The sequence below is a fragment of the Nicotiana attenuata genome, chromosome 2 (genome assembly GCF_001879085.1).
Source record: "Nicotiana attenuata strain UT chromosome 2, NIATTr2, whole genome shotgun sequence".
NCBI lineage: Eukaryota > Viridiplantae > Streptophyta > Magnoliopsida > Solanales > Solanaceae > Nicotiana > Nicotiana attenuata.
The window spans coordinates 5,421,846-5,437,415 of NC_031990.1; the positions used below are offsets into that span (position 1 = coordinate 5,421,846).

Sequence of the window (15,570 nt, forward strand, 5' to 3'; positions counted from 1 at the left end):
CCAACTTCCTTTTCATAGACTTTCTTCTGGAATTAACTTTCCCACTAGACTTCACTTACACATCCTCATCAGACATAGACTCTTCTACCATAGCTTCCTTTAACTTACCACTATCTTTTACTGACTTGTCACTAGGTGTTTCAACCACCTCTTTTGAAGTACTCTCAGTGGAGTGCTTCTTTTTCTTAGACTTCCTGATCAAGGAACTTGGTTCCTCTGTGGCTTCCTCATCAACTTCCACAACTGGATATTCTTGTCACATATAACTTCACCATTCTTCACTAGCCTTTTCTTCTTCTTCCTGTTACTTCTCTTACTCTTCTTTAGGGCAGACTCAAAAGCCTCCTTCTTCTGCAACCTAGTGGTAGGTCGCTTAAGAGGGGGCTCAAGAGTTGCTACTGGCCTCCTTACGGTAATGAACGCGCTCAGAGCAACATCATCCTGATCTTCTTCATCACTGGACCTCATAACATGAGCCACTACTTCCAAAGGCTCAGCATCAAAGTGAGAAGAAGGAGCAGGGTCGAGACTGACCTGGGAAGATGATTCCTGACCTGTTTCCTTAGGAGAGGGATTAGGTCCATCAAGGGGGTCCTCGGTAGTCTTTTCTGGTGGAGGTTGTTCAAAAAGCACCATTGTTCCTTCTCCCACCATGGACTGAGTCTCTTCCCCATGAGACTCAAATACAGTGGAGTTTTCCTTCCCAATAATTCCCTCCGCAGCAATAGCTAACATATTTTCTATGGCGTCCCTCTCTTGAGGTTCCATAGAAGCAACAAAAGGAGAGATAGGAGTACATGTAGACTGATTAGAGTTCTCCTTAGAACCCTTAGCACTTTCGGGACTGATCGATGAAGCTTTTTCTGTCAATAGAGACTTACTCTTTTCCTCTGGAACTGCAATGTCATCTTCACTCTGTTCTTTGAGTGTCTCAGGCAATAGGGGAGAGAAGTCTTCATTCTTAGGGTTGTCTGAGTTCTCAACACTTAAAAGAGGAGTAGAATCAGAGGGAGTAGAGAGAGGGATGGAAGGTGAAGGAGAAACTGGTTTAGGATTTTCAGTGGTGGAAGAAGAGATGAGTGGTGTTGTTCCCTCAGGAGAAGACTCGAGGTTTTTCTCTTTAGTGGTAGGAGGGATTGTTTGATCCTCAGCCATGGTAGAAAATTTTGCTTGAAGGTTCTGGAGAGACTAAGAAAAATATAGATGGTCGTCAATTTAAGGAGTGAGAGGGTTATAATGAGGTGAATGGAAATTATGAAGGAAAGAAAAACGGGTTCTGAAATAGCGGTAGATACGTGGGAAGATGCAACGTTTCAGAGGGAAGTGAAAGGATTTGAATGAAAAGACATGACATACAGAGTCTGAAAAGGTTGATGATGTAGCATTATTTTTTTGTTTTTCTTTTGAGATATGTATGAGAAAAGCAAAAGACTACTAACCTGTGGCATAAGAACCAGGTTCCTGACTAGTCTTTAAAAAAATGCTCAACCTTCTTTTACCGCTCATGCATTGCCTCAGTAGCTTCTATAATCATCATGCGTGTCTACCTATAATGGTATAGAAGTGAGTTAGACTTGGCCGGAAAACACTTTAGCTAATTTTACCTGAATGTGATTTTCATAGCCATATGGTAGGAATCAGGTTCTCAATTAGGCTTTATTAGTCCCAGTTTCACCCTGTTTCTCTCAAAGTGTACTCTGCTCAGGGCTTTGGTGAAGATATCTACAATTTGGTCCTTGGTGCTGCAAAACTTCATACAGATAAGCCCCTTTTCCACATTGTCCCTGATAAAATGATGTCTCACATCAATGTGCTTGGTTCTTTTGTGCGGCACTGGATTTTTGGCCATGTTGAATGCACTTGTGTTATCACACAGAAGAGGTACACAATCAGTGTACACTCCAAAGTCTTCCAACTGCTGTTTGATCCATAGAAGCTGAGCACAACAGGAGGCTGCAGCGACATATTCTGCTTCAGCTGTTAAAAGAGCTACTGAATTTTGCTTTCTTGGGCCGTGAGATAAGACATGATCCCAAGAAGTGATCCATTCTAGATGTGTTTTTCCTATCTACAAGATAACCTGCATAATCAGCATCAGCATACCCAAAAAGATTAAAATTATCACCTGAAGGGTAGTACAGATTCAGGTCCTGTGTTCCCTTAAGATATCTCAAGATTCTTTTGGCAGCCGTCGAATGAGATTCCTTGGGGTTTGACTGGAACTTTGCACATAGTCCCATACTAAAAACAATATCTGGCATGCTTGCAGTAAGATAGGGGAGAGATCCATAATGCCTCTATACATTGTTTGATTTACAGAAGAGCCAGATTCATCCATGTCTAGTCGAGTGACAGTGGCAATAGGAGTGTCAATCACTTTTGATGCTTCCATGTCAAACCTCTTCAAAAGCTCTTTGATATGTTTCTGCTGACTAATGAATGTTCCCTTTTGTGGACTGCTTCACCTGAAGACCTAAGAAGAAATTTAACTCACCCATCATGCTCATCTCAAACTCACTTCCCATAAGTTTTGCAAATTCCTCACATAGTGAATCAGCTGTTGCCCCAAAAATGATATCATCAACATATACCTGAACAATGAGCAGGTTCCTCCCTCTTTTCTTCAGAAACAAAGTGTTGTCAAATTTTTCCTCTTGTAAAACCATTTTCTAAGAGAAACTTTGACAACCTATCATACCAAGCTCGAGGAGCCTGCTTCAATCCATACAATGGCTTGTCCAATTTGAACACATATTCAGGGTGTTCATGACATTCAAAACCTGGAGGTTTCTTTACATACACTTCTTCCTTGAGGAAGTCATTCAGAAATGCACTTTTGACATCCATTTGGAACAGAGTGAATTCCATGTGTGATGCAAAGGCAATGAGGATTCTGATAGCTTCCATGCGAGCAACCAGAGCAAAAGTCTCATTATAATTAATTCCTTCCTCTTGATTGTAGCCTTGCCTTGTTTCTTGTAGTGTTTCCATGTTCATCGAGCTTATTCCTGAATACACACTTGGTTCCTATAATGGTTCGATCTGCGGGTCGAGGTACCAGGTGCCATACGTTGTTCCTTTTGAAATGATGCAGCTCATCTTGCATGGTTGTGATCCATTCTGCATCTTTTAAGGCTTCCTTAATGTTTTTGGGCTCTATTTGGGAGAGGAATGCTGAGAAGGCAAGTGAATTTCTGGCTTTTGATCTATTTGGACTCCTGAAACCGGAGGAGTAATTATGTTGTCAAGAGGATGGGAGCTTTTGTGTTTCCAGTTGGGTACTTGAGCTTCATTTGTAGAGGAGCTGGGTAATCATGACTTGTTCCCTTATATTCTTCTTTCAGCTACCTTTGGAGTACTTTGAACTGCAACAACCACTCTTTCTCCAGCTTCAGTGGTTGTAATTATAGTACCTGGTTCCTTTCCGCCTAATGAGGAAAAGACTGCAGTGTTTTTACTTATCTCCTTCACTTGACTCATCATATCTGCCTTTCCATTTGCCATATCAATGACCTCACCTGGAACCAATAGAGGCTCTCCATCTTGATCATCCTTGTTGCTTTTCTCAGAGGAGAGGTAGGACTCGTCAAAGATTACGTGTACACTCTCCTCAACACACTAAGTCTGCATGTTGTATACCTTGTAGGCTTTACTTTGAGAAGAATATCCCAGAAAGATTCCTTCATCACTATTCGCATCAAATTGTCTAAGTTGATCCTTTCCGTTGTTGAGAACATAACATTTGCACCCAAATGTTCTTAAGTGAGTCAGCTTGGGCTTCCTTTCATTCAGTAACTCATAGGGAGTTTTGTTCAAGAGAGACCTGATCATGCACCTGTTCACCAAGTAGCAGGCAGTGTTGATAGCTTCAGCCTAAAAGTTCTTAGCAATCCCACTATCGATCAGCATTGTTCTTGCCATTTCTTCAAGGGTTCTGTTCTTCCTTTCCACAACTCCATTTTGTTGTGGAGTTCTTGGGGCTGAGAAGTTGTGAGTAATGCCATTCTCGTTACAGAATTCATCAAACTTAGCATTGTCAAATTCTGTTCCATGATCTTATCTAATGCATGCTACTTTTGATTCCATCTTCACTTGAATTTTCTTCACAAAGGCTAAAAAGTTCAAAGGTATCATCTTTTGTTCTAAGGAACAGAGTCCAAGTGAATCTGGAATAGTCATCCATTATCACAAAAAAGTATTTTTTTTCCTCCCCTGCTTTGCACTCTCATAGGACCATATATATCCATATGAAGGAGATCAAGTGGTTTTGAGGTGTTGACATCCTTCTTTAGCTTGAATGAGGATTTCACATGCTTTCCTCTAGCGCAGGCATCACAAAACTTGTGCTCTTTGGACTTTGACTTGGGCAGACCATGAACCAGGTCCTTCTGAATCAGTTTATTCAGTAGAGAGAAGCTTGCATGCCCCAGCCTTCTGTGCCACAGTTCAGCATCATCATCAACTACTTTCAAGCAGCTCAGATCACCACTTTGTAGGGACTCAAAATCAGCAACGTAGATATTCTTGTATCTTTTGGCCACAAGTACCACTACACCAGTTACTAGATTTGTAACTGTGCATATTTTAGAAAAGAACTCCACCTTGTTTCCTTTATCACATATCTGAGAAACACTCAAGAGACTGTACTTAAGATCATTGACATAGTACACGTTCGCAATTGAGTGAGTAAGTGATTTTCCAATTTTTCCAACACCAAGAATGTACCCCTTTTTCCCATTTCCAAAGGATACACTCCCTCCTTGCAGGGCTTTTAGTGAAAGAAAGTCCATGGTATTCCCAATCATGTGCTTTGAGCATCCACTGCCCATGAACCATTGTTGACTACTTCCTTTCACTATTCCCTGCACAAGGAAATCAAGGGTTAGATTTAGGAACCCAAGCAAGTTTGGGTCCCTTGTAATAAACAAGAGGATGAATAAGTGCTCTTCTAGTCCATGCAGATAACATGCGCTTTTTATGGGTGGCACCTGGTCCCCTTTCAGCAGTTACTCTTTCAGCAAAAACTTTATTTTTCTTAAGAGACTGAACCCTGGCTTGGCAATTTTCTTTGAAATGCCCATTGTTCCCACAGTGGGTACATAGCCAATTATCGGGCACAATAATGTACTTTCTATGAGGGTTGTAAGGAGTTCTCTCCCTTTGAAACCCTATTCCCTGCCTGTTTCCACCATTGTTAACGTACATGACAGTAATAGCATCTGAGGACCAGGTCCACTTAAGAGACTTTTCAAGATCACTTTTTATTCTTTCCAATTCTGCTTGAAGTTGTCTATTTTTCTCAAGTTCAGCACACAGACTAGTTTTTACAGCATTTAACTTGTTTTCAAGTTTAATATGTGCCTTACTAGCCACTTCCTTTCCTTTTTTAGAATTCCCAGGCCTACATTCAGTTTTGAGTTCCTCTATTGTTTCCTTTAAGTCTACAATCACTACTAAGAGGTCATCTCTTTCCTGCTCAATTACAGCCACTTTCTCCACTAAGGCATCTTTTTCTTTACTGCAATTCTCAATGGTTTCTTTTAGGTCAACTACAACTATCATCAGATCATCTCTTTCGTGTTCTACACTAGTGATCCTCTCAGTTAGAATCTCCTTTTCATTTTCCAGATTACCTATGGTTTCCTTCAAATCAACCACACAAACTATCAAGTCATCTCTAGTTTGTTCAGCATCTCCTAACTCCAAGGTTAAGGCATCCTTATCATTTAAAAGACTATGGTAAGCATCAATCAACACAATAGCTAATGACATGAGTTTTCTAGGAGAGTAGGACTTCAGATTTCTCTTAACATCCCGAAAATTTACCTCATCATTGTCATTGTCTTCATCATCATCTGATTGAGCCATCAAAGCAAATATTGAGTTATACTCATTTGCTTCACTTTCAACTGCCATCATTGAGTTGTCACCTGCATCTTCTTCTTCTTCAGACTCACTGGAAGAATCTACCCATGCTGCAAGAGCTTACTTCACAATATTGTCAGCGGCGTTCTTTCTTTTAAAGCATTTATCAGGAACCGGGTTCCTCTTGGCTGCTTTGTCAGAGTTGTGTTTGAAGTGTTATTGCTTCAGGAGAGGACAATCTTTGATGAAATGCCCTGGCTTTCCACACTTATGACAGAGGTCATAGTTCTTTGGCTTGCTAGAACTGCCTCTCTTGGGTATACCTCCATTCCTTCTAACCATTTTCTGAAATCTTCTAGTTAAGTAAGCCATGTCACTATCCTCGCCACTTGCGTCATTGCTTTCTGCCTTGAGTTCCTTCTTTGGTTCTCTTCTTTCAATGTCCTTCTTCTTCTTCATTTCATAGGTTTTCAGATTCCCAACCGGCTCATCTATAGTTAGCTCCTGCAAATCTTTTGCTTCAGTAATGGCATTCATTTTGAACTAGGCAAAACACTGAGAATTTTCCTCACGAGCTTGTTTCTAGGAATGATTGCACCAAGCGAGTGTAACTCATTTATGATGGAAGTGAATCGAGTGTGCATGTCTGGAATGGATTCATCGTCCTTCATTCTGAAGAGCTCATACTCAGTGGTGAGCATGTCAATCTTAGATTGCTTTACTTAAGTGGTTCCTTCGTGTGCTATTTGTAAAGCTTCACATATATCTTTGGCAGATTGGCAAGCTGAAATCCTGTTGTATTCATCAAGACCTATACCACACACCAAAATTTTCTTGGCACAAAAAGTTTTCTCCACAGCCTTCCTGTCAGCATTGTTATATTCTTTCCTCGTCTTAGGCACTGTCACAGCAGGATCTCCGACCTTTTTTGTAGGGACATAAGGACCACACATATAACATCTCATAGCTCGGAGTCTTCAGCCATGATAAAATCATGCATCGTTGTCTTCCACCACCCATAATATTGGCCATTGAACCTGGGTGGTCTGTAGGTAGACTGACCCTCTTCGAAGTTCGATGGAGCAGTCATAAGGATCATTTCTAGGTGTTAACATGATAGAAAGAACACGCTCTGATACCAATTGATAGAATATATGAATCCACCAAACTATATACAGACCGGGTCCTATATAGGTTTCCACAGATAATGCTAATGCAACAGTAAGTAAATGGAACAGGGAACTTCTACGTGGAAAAAGCCCTGCTCAGGGGGATAAAAAACCACGACCTACACTGGTAGGATTTCAACTTCACTATGAGCAATCTTTGATTACAATCTAGGAATTAAACTCTTAATCCCTCACTAACTTGTAATACACCTATTGCAAGCCACTTTGCAATACACTTATTACAAAGACTTCAACTCATGACTAACTCTAGTCACGACAAAAACAATAAAGGTTTATGGTTTACAATGGGTTCCTAAATAAAGCTTCTAGATAAGCAAAGTAGGAATTACAATGAAGAACAATTAAAAAGTTACAACTCAACTAAGAACATACAAGAGACTTGTTGTAGGAACTGGTCCGTAGTAGTGTTGTACTTTGTTCTTGATGCACTTGAGAATTGAATGCTTGATTGTTAGATGCTTGAATGAATTTTATAAGTGTTCAAGTGATGTTTTGTTGTAATATTTATTGTTAATACAACATAGACGACATCACTTGAATGATGTAATCACTTGGTTGGTCAATGAGAAGTGACTATTGTACCGTGTTACATTGTTTGCGTGTATAGTGCAGGTAGTTCACTTTCCAGTTGTAGACAGTTGACTTCGTACTGCTGTCAGGGGAACCCAAGCCTGTGTTGATTCTTGATCTTCTGAAGTCATAGCAACTCACATTAGCTTGAGTCCGTTGATTGAGTAGTGTACCAAGTGTGTCAGGTTCCTTATCTGGTTCTTTGACAGTAAGTTTGTTAGATCATCAAAACATAAAGCTAAGGTACTGTAAACCCATATAATTTATTTTTTTCGTAATTTGAAATAAGTTGAGTTTGACAAGGTTTTTAATACGTAAGAAAAAGATACTCATATAAAATAAAAATAAAAATAGATCATCCAATCCAAGAGCAATATGATCAAATCATACGTAGGTCCTACCACAAACCTGAATACGACCACACGAATGAATCTAATTAAAGTACTTCCTTAATTAGCATAATAATGAGACGAGTGTTCCAGAAACGTTAATCTTGTCAATCATTATCTCTTCTTATTCAACGGATAACGTTAGTACTACGTCAGCATTCAACAGTTCTTATATAACCTCGTACGCTGTAAGAATCCCATAAACGAGAAAATAGTGTAGTGAAGTTTGTGGACAAGTAAACTGTAAAAGTGATGGAGATTAGAGTAGGGAGAAAGTTGCTATTACTTGCATTATGCTTATTGATATCCGCCGTGATTGGTGGTTACTGCCACCGTCTGACGGCGGATATGCGGTGGCAAGTTTTGAACCGACGGCAGCAGCAAAAGGAGAAAGAGGATTCAGTTGACAGTACACGACGTAATTTGCTCTCCAATGGACTCGGCTTGACTCCTCCTATGGGGTAAATCCTATTGATCTCTTCCAATAATATCACTACTAAAAATTCCATTACTAAATTTAATTTGATTTTTCAGAATTTTCTTTTTTAATGTTTTACTGTTTGATTTTCATCTTTAACCATGTCTGCTCATGGGCTATGATGTATGATCTTGTAGCATTATTGTTCTCAGTATAAACTATGTATACTCATCAGCGGATCTACGATTTGAAGTTTATGGATTCTAAATGCCACTGCACGCACTGACCAACCAGTTACTTAATTCGAAATTAAATATTTGTACATATCTAATAGATGTGTTAACACAAATATAGGGTCTCAGGCAAAACTACTAGATTCAGCTGAACATGTACCTTATGTTGTACATCTGCCCCTGTGTACACTCAGAGTGTGTACACTCAAAGATAGATTTAAGATTTAAATTTTGAGTTCACCATTGAATGAATTACAATTTTGAAACTATGGATCAATGTTTAATTTTTTTTTATTTTTTTTAAATTTTAGTATTTTTTTCACGTGTCTATGTTCTGTGTCTAAAATATTTGGTTCTGTTGAACCCGTTAATTATATACACTATGTTTCCAGCCAGAGGCAGAGCTAGCATATGCCTTACAGGTTCGGTCGAACCCAATAGCTTTGGTCCAAACTATGTATGTCTTATAAAATTCATTGAATATGTACAAATTATTAATTTAGAACCTAGTAGCTTAAACGGATAATCCGAACCCATAAGCTTCAAATCCTGGCTCCGCCTCTTGCACAAAATAGTAGTTGGCATGGTAGAGCTCTGCATATATTTGCAGAAAATCCTAGACTCCGTCTCTGTGTTTGTTCTTTGTTGCTTCAATTGATTTGTAAACATTATATGTGCATATGCGTGTGTGTGTGTGTGTTTGAGTTTATGCTATGTATGTACATATTGCCACAAAAAAGTAGTGGTTTCATGATCCTCTGCACCCTTTTCTGTAAAATCCTGGATCTTGACTTTTTGTTGCAATCAGTCAATTAATTTCTTTGGGCTTCAGGAATTCTAACTAACAAAAGCAAAATTTTATTTTAGGTGGAGTAGTTGGAATCATTTTGGCTGCAACATTGATGAGAAAGTCATAAGAGAAACTGGTAAGTTTTAAGTACTGCACTAAGTGGTTTATCTGTTTTTGTTTGCATTACCTAATTTAGTCCCTGATGTTATAATCAACAAATTCACATGCAGCTATGTATAATGTTGAACTTTCTTTTGGTTGACAGCTGATGCCTTGGTTTCAACTGGTCTTGATAAGCTGGGGTATAAGTATGTCAATATAGGTATGTCCTCAACTAAAGGTGGATCCAAGATTGAGAAGCAGACGATAAATTCTCTAACATATATATAAATCATGTGATCGGGAGGTCATGGGTTCGAGCTGTGGAAATAGTCTCTTGCATAAATGCAGGGTAAGGCTGCGTAAAATAGACCTTTGTGGTTCGGCCCTTTCCCGCTGTATCAGTTTGGCCTTCAACTTGCTTTAATGGACAGTTATCATCCTTAAGGCCATATTTGCCTTTGCCACTATTAAAAGAGATCATATGAAGGCCCTCATACTCAATTTCCACACAGTGCGATTTAAACTTAGATAAAATAAAAGAGGCTTAGTAAGATCAACTTCTGCACACAATAAAATAGAACGATCGCCCTCAGCATCAGAGGTAGTATAATCACCCGGCGCATAGCGGGAGCTTAGTGCACCGGCCACCCTTTATTAAACTTTTTTCTAAATTTTCTATATACGTACACATTCCGTGTCCAAATAGCACCCATTGCTTATATACTGGATCCACCTCTGCATTTGATTCAGCTGTCTGTAGCTACTTCCCTTAGTTATCAACATTGCTAAAACCTTGTGTTTGAACCCTTTTCCTTATAGATGATTGCTGGGCTGAACCTCAACGCGATGATCAGGTACTTTTGTCTCAAGTGGAAATTTCTGCTTCACCTTACTACATTCCTTACTAGTTTTCTTTGTTACGAAATCCAAATTCCAGGGAAATTTTGCACCTAAGAATTCCACATTTCCTTCTGGAATGAAAGCTCTAGCTGACTATGTTCACAGTAAAGGTCTTAAGCTAGGAATCTACTCAGATGCAGGGTAACGCCAACTTGCACATGAAATTCATCTTTGAAAGATAGACTTGATCTCGAAATTCACCATTTAAGGAGATTTGATTTTATTCTGCAGGTATTTTACTTGCAGCAAGAAAATGCCTGGTTCACTTGGTCATGAGGAACAAGATGCAAAAACTTTTGCAGCATGGGTAAGTACAACGTTCCTGACTAATCTTGACAATTAACCATAAAACAATTCGAATATAGTTGTGAATAACGACATCTTCATTCAGGGTATTGATTATTTGAAGTATGATAATTGCAACCATGATGGAACAAAGCCAACTGTGCGGTAAAAACCTGTTGTTTCTGTTCAACTCGCGAAATCATGTGTGACAGATTCTACTAGTCGTTTATCGTATGTTCTTTCTTGACGGGGGTCCTGTCTTGTGTAGATACCCTGTAATGACAAGAGCTCTAATGAATGCTGGACGACCTATCTTCTTTAGTCTTTGTGAATGGTGACAACTTCTTCCTAAATGAGCCCATGTTTCCTGCTCTCATTTTGACATTATTGTAGTGAACCTATGTGCCTATTTATTTCAAATAGGGGCGACTTGCATCCGGCGTTGTGGGGTGGCAAAGTAGGTAATAGCTGGAGAAACACAAACGATATCACTGATACATGGGAAAGGTAATGGTTAAAAATAGGTCTTTGAATCGACAGATTTCATGACTTGATCTTGTATTCATCATTATTTCTTTGACAGCATGATTTCTAGAGCAGACCAGAATGAAGTTTATGCAGACCTTGCAAGGCCTGGTGGCTGGAATGGTTAGTTTTTCGATGCTTTTAGTTTTTTCTTAAATCTCTACATCCTTATTGTTGAAGTATGTGACAATCTTATCTAAAGCTGTTAGAGAGAGTTATATTATGTCTCAACACGCCCTCTCTCATGTGGTTGGATTATTTTTCATGGACCAAACGTGCGGAAATATTCTTTCTGTGTTTGAGTGGCCATGAGACTTAAACCTATGACTTTTTGCATACTCCGATACCATGTTAAAGTGTGACCATCACATTTAAAAGTTTAGCTGTTCAAGCGAACACTTTTTTAATTACTTAAATATATTATGTACCGCACTTGCAATTGTTTCCAATCAGATCCCGACATGCTTGAAGTGGGAAATGGAGGTATGACAAAGGATGAATACATTGTCCACTTTAGTCTCTGGGCTATTTCAAAGGTACAGCAAACATATTTCTTAAATGTATATTTCACTTTTTATTAAGGCTATTTGTGCTCCTTGAGGCAAAATGTATGATCCATTCTATGCTAATTCTAGGCTCCCCTTATCATTGGTTGTGATGTGAGAAATGTAACAAAGGATACCACGGAAATACTTGCCAACAAGGAGGTCATTGCTGTAAACCAAGGTACTAAACTGCATAATATGTAAACTGCAACTAGTCATTTGTTATAATTTATATGCGATTACCAAGGTAGGAGCTATATCCCTTCAGTTGTTTTCAAAGGTATTATAGCACTCATTCATTGCTTTAAACAGATGAGTTAGGCGTCCAGGGCAAAAAGGCCAGAATGGAAGGCGATATTGAGGTAAAAAATCTATATGTAATAAAACTATTTTCCATGCCGATTTTGCAGATTGCAGACAATAATCTTTTCACATTCTATTACGAACAGGTCTGGGCAGGGCCTTTGTCAGGCTATAGAGTAGCTTTAGTGCTTCTCAACCGTGGTCCTCAGAAATATGAAATAACAGCACACTGGGATGACATTGGAATCCCTCCTAACAGCGTCGTAGAGGCAAGAGATCTTTGGGAGGTATGTCTTTGTTACATTTCCTAATCTGTCTTTCAGAAGACTTCAGAAAGAATGAGCCCCTAGGGATTTGGTCTAGTGGTAAGAACGTAAACTGATGTGTGGTTTAGACGCACGTAGGTTGGAACCTCGCCAAAAAGATTCCAGGGAGAACGATTTTCAGTCAATCAGAAAGTTAGGACTTTTATAACTTCAACAAGAAATATCATACATATCAAATTAGACTAGTCCCTTTAATACTTATTATTCAAGTATAAAACCTTTCAAACTTGCTATAAATTGATACTTTCTTGTTGAACTTGTTTATTTGATCAACTGTGTGACCAAATACTTTGTATGCCTAGATTAGAGACACCAATGTCAAAAGGGTACATATGACATAGATATATAAGTACTTCATAGTGATCCTTTAGAATGCACTGGAAAACTTTATATAACTTGAACATACTCGTGAATGTTACATACCTCTATGTAATACTCAGCCGGATCCATAGAATAAGTTCTCAACCAGACCAATAAAGTAGTCTATCATCAGGGACGGAGTTACCCCTATTGTTAGGGGAGTCAGTTCGTCGGAAAATTATACTGTATAGATAGGTCAAATATTTTTTAATATGTATATACTATATGTTGAACCCCCTTAGCTTCTTCGTGTGTTTATTTATTTATATTTGACTCCCCTTAATGAAGATCCTGACTCCTGTCTATCATTCACCATTTTGGGAAGTTACGGGGAAAAAAAATATTTGCAATTATTCACTCCCTGATTGCTAGCCCTTTTACACATTATGGATTTAATGTGGCATATTCTTGTTGCAAATAACATGGGCACAATTTTGAGATGCAGCACAAGACATTGAAGACAAGATTTGAAGGGAATTTGACAGCTACTGTGAACTCTCATGCGTGCAAGATGTATGTTTTAAAGCCTATTGCTTGAGGATTCAGAGAGTGGTTGGCACCAGGCTTCTCAGTCTCTTCCTCTCAATTTGTTATGTTTTATTACAAAATTAAACTAGTCATTCGTCGAACGTATACAAAGGATTGAACATCACTAATATGAAGGGATGCAAAATCCTGTCATAATGTATGAGTTAGCTTTCTTATTTTGGTTGTCATTTGTCAACTTCAGTACCACATCCTATTAATGGATATATTTGTAACGACCCAAAATCCATTAAGGGTCATGATGGCGCCGAACACCGCTGTCAGGCAAGCCAACCAAATACTTAATTAAACTCAAATTTTAACAATTTTGAAAATCAAGATTTTTCCTTTAAATTTCATAAGTAAAAAGGTAACTGCTTCAATTCAAATTAAATACTAGCAATCAATACAAAAATATATAAAAACCATCCCAGAACCCGGTGTCACCAGTGCATGAGCATCTACTGATAAGGAAATAAAATACAATACAACATCCGTCCGGAATACAGTGGACAGAAAGAAAATACAATTTACTGGAAGGGACTTTACTAGCTGCGGGCCGCCTCGAATAATGCAATTCACCTAGTCCCCGAATCATCCGTGCTGCGATGCCCAATGGGCTGCAAGAGATAAATATACCTGTGCAACAAAAATGCACAGAAGTGTAGTATGAGTACGTAAACAACGTGTACTCAATGAGTATCCCGTCTAATCTCGAAGAAGTAGAGACGAGATGGTCAACTTCGACACTTACTAGAGGTCAATTGACAAAAAAAATGTGAGGAAATCATGGCTTTATATAGCAGTCCTAATTCACGAAGCCTGAAAACGGGTAAACACCTTCAACAAATAATCAAGGATTTTCAAGGTTTACTTTTCATTATCTTATCAATTTAAATCAAGCCACGAAGGGCAATTTCACAGTTAAAAATTCGCAAGCGACAATATATCATGCGCAAATCATGCCGAGGTCGACGGCCCGCTCCTACAGAAATGTAAACTGTGCACTGCCGAGGGTCGAACGGCTCGAACCATAGATGCATCTATTACCCCGCTCGCGAACTATCCATGCGACGCGGTCAACATAAAATAAACAATCACCCTGCTCGCGAATCAATCATGCGAAGGTTCACATAAAAATACATGCTCAAATAGCCAATTAAGGATTTATCAGGGAGCATTTGTCCAATTAAAACCAGTCCTCTTTTTAACAATTTAAGAGATTAAAGTTTAATCCTTTTTTGAAATTCATTTACTAATTCAATGCGATCTAAACAATCCAAGCTATCAATGAGCTTACAATTAATCCAAGTATAGCATACTTTTGGGTCCTAACTACCCGGACAATAGCATAGTAGTGGCTACGCACGGACTCTCATCACCTTGTGCGTACGTAGCCCCCACAAATAGGAGCACATAATCAATTATTTCACCTATGGGGACAATTCCCTCTTACAAGGTTAGAAAGGAGACTCGCCTCGCTCCGAAGATCCATAACCGGCATTCCACGCCCTTCCGAAGACTCTAATTGATGCACCACGCTCCAAAACTAGCCAACGATTACGCAAATCCATTAATATATGCTCAAATATTCGTTACAATCTAATTTATAGCGAATTCCTAACTCCGATCGAAAAGTTGCCCAAAACGCCCTCGGGCCCACGTGCCCGGAAATCCGAAATTTCTCGAAGACAAACTCTACCCATAGCTTCACTAGCTCAAATATATAATTTACTCCTAATTCCATGCTCAAATTCGTGGTAAAAATCCAATTTATCAAGTTTCTAGGTTTTCTTCCAAAAATCCCAATTTTCCCACAATTTTCATATCTAATTCCATGATATAATCTTGTATTTAACTTGGAAATGAGTAGGAGTAACTTACCTTAACATAGATGACGAAAATCCCACTTAAAGCTCTCCCAAAAATTGTGCCAAGCCAAGAAAATATGAGAAGAAATGGCAAAAATTCCGATTTTAAACAACCATTCTGCCCCCAGCATTTTTCGCTTCTGCGGAAAAAATTCCGCTTCCGCGGTCCCGCTTTTGCGGACCATCAGCCACTTCTGCGGCTTCCACTAGGCCGCCCATTTTCGCTTCTGCGTTCCCCTTCCCGCAGATGCGGTCCCGCTTCTGCGGAACCTTGACCGCATCTGCGGTCCACGAGCCCCTGGCAAAATCCGCTTCTGCGATGCCTCTACCGCAGGTGCGGTTCCGCATCTGCGGAAATATGACCGCATCTGCG

At 39.2% G+C, this 15,570-nt stretch overlaps 1 protein-coding gene across 1 annotated transcript; it reads left to right on the forward strand.

Moving 5' to 3' along the window:
* On the forward strand, positions 7,910 to 13,551 carry LOC109243492 (alpha-galactosidase 1-like). Its single transcript, XM_019410436.1, has 15 exons — positions 7,910 to 8,475; positions 9,533 to 9,591; positions 9,721 to 9,777; positions 10,377 to 10,411; positions 10,495 to 10,598; positions 10,689 to 10,764; positions 10,849 to 10,907; positions 11,011 to 11,076; positions 11,166 to 11,249; positions 11,326 to 11,390; positions 11,721 to 11,803; positions 11,903 to 11,993; positions 12,125 to 12,174; positions 12,262 to 12,402; positions 13,247 to 13,551. The coding sequence occupies exons 1-15, from the start codon at positions 8,267 to 8,269 to the stop codon at positions 13,337 to 13,339; spliced, it is 1,272 nt and encodes a 423-aa protein (XP_019265981.1). The 5' UTR covers positions 7,910 to 8,266; the 3' UTR covers positions 13,340 to 13,551.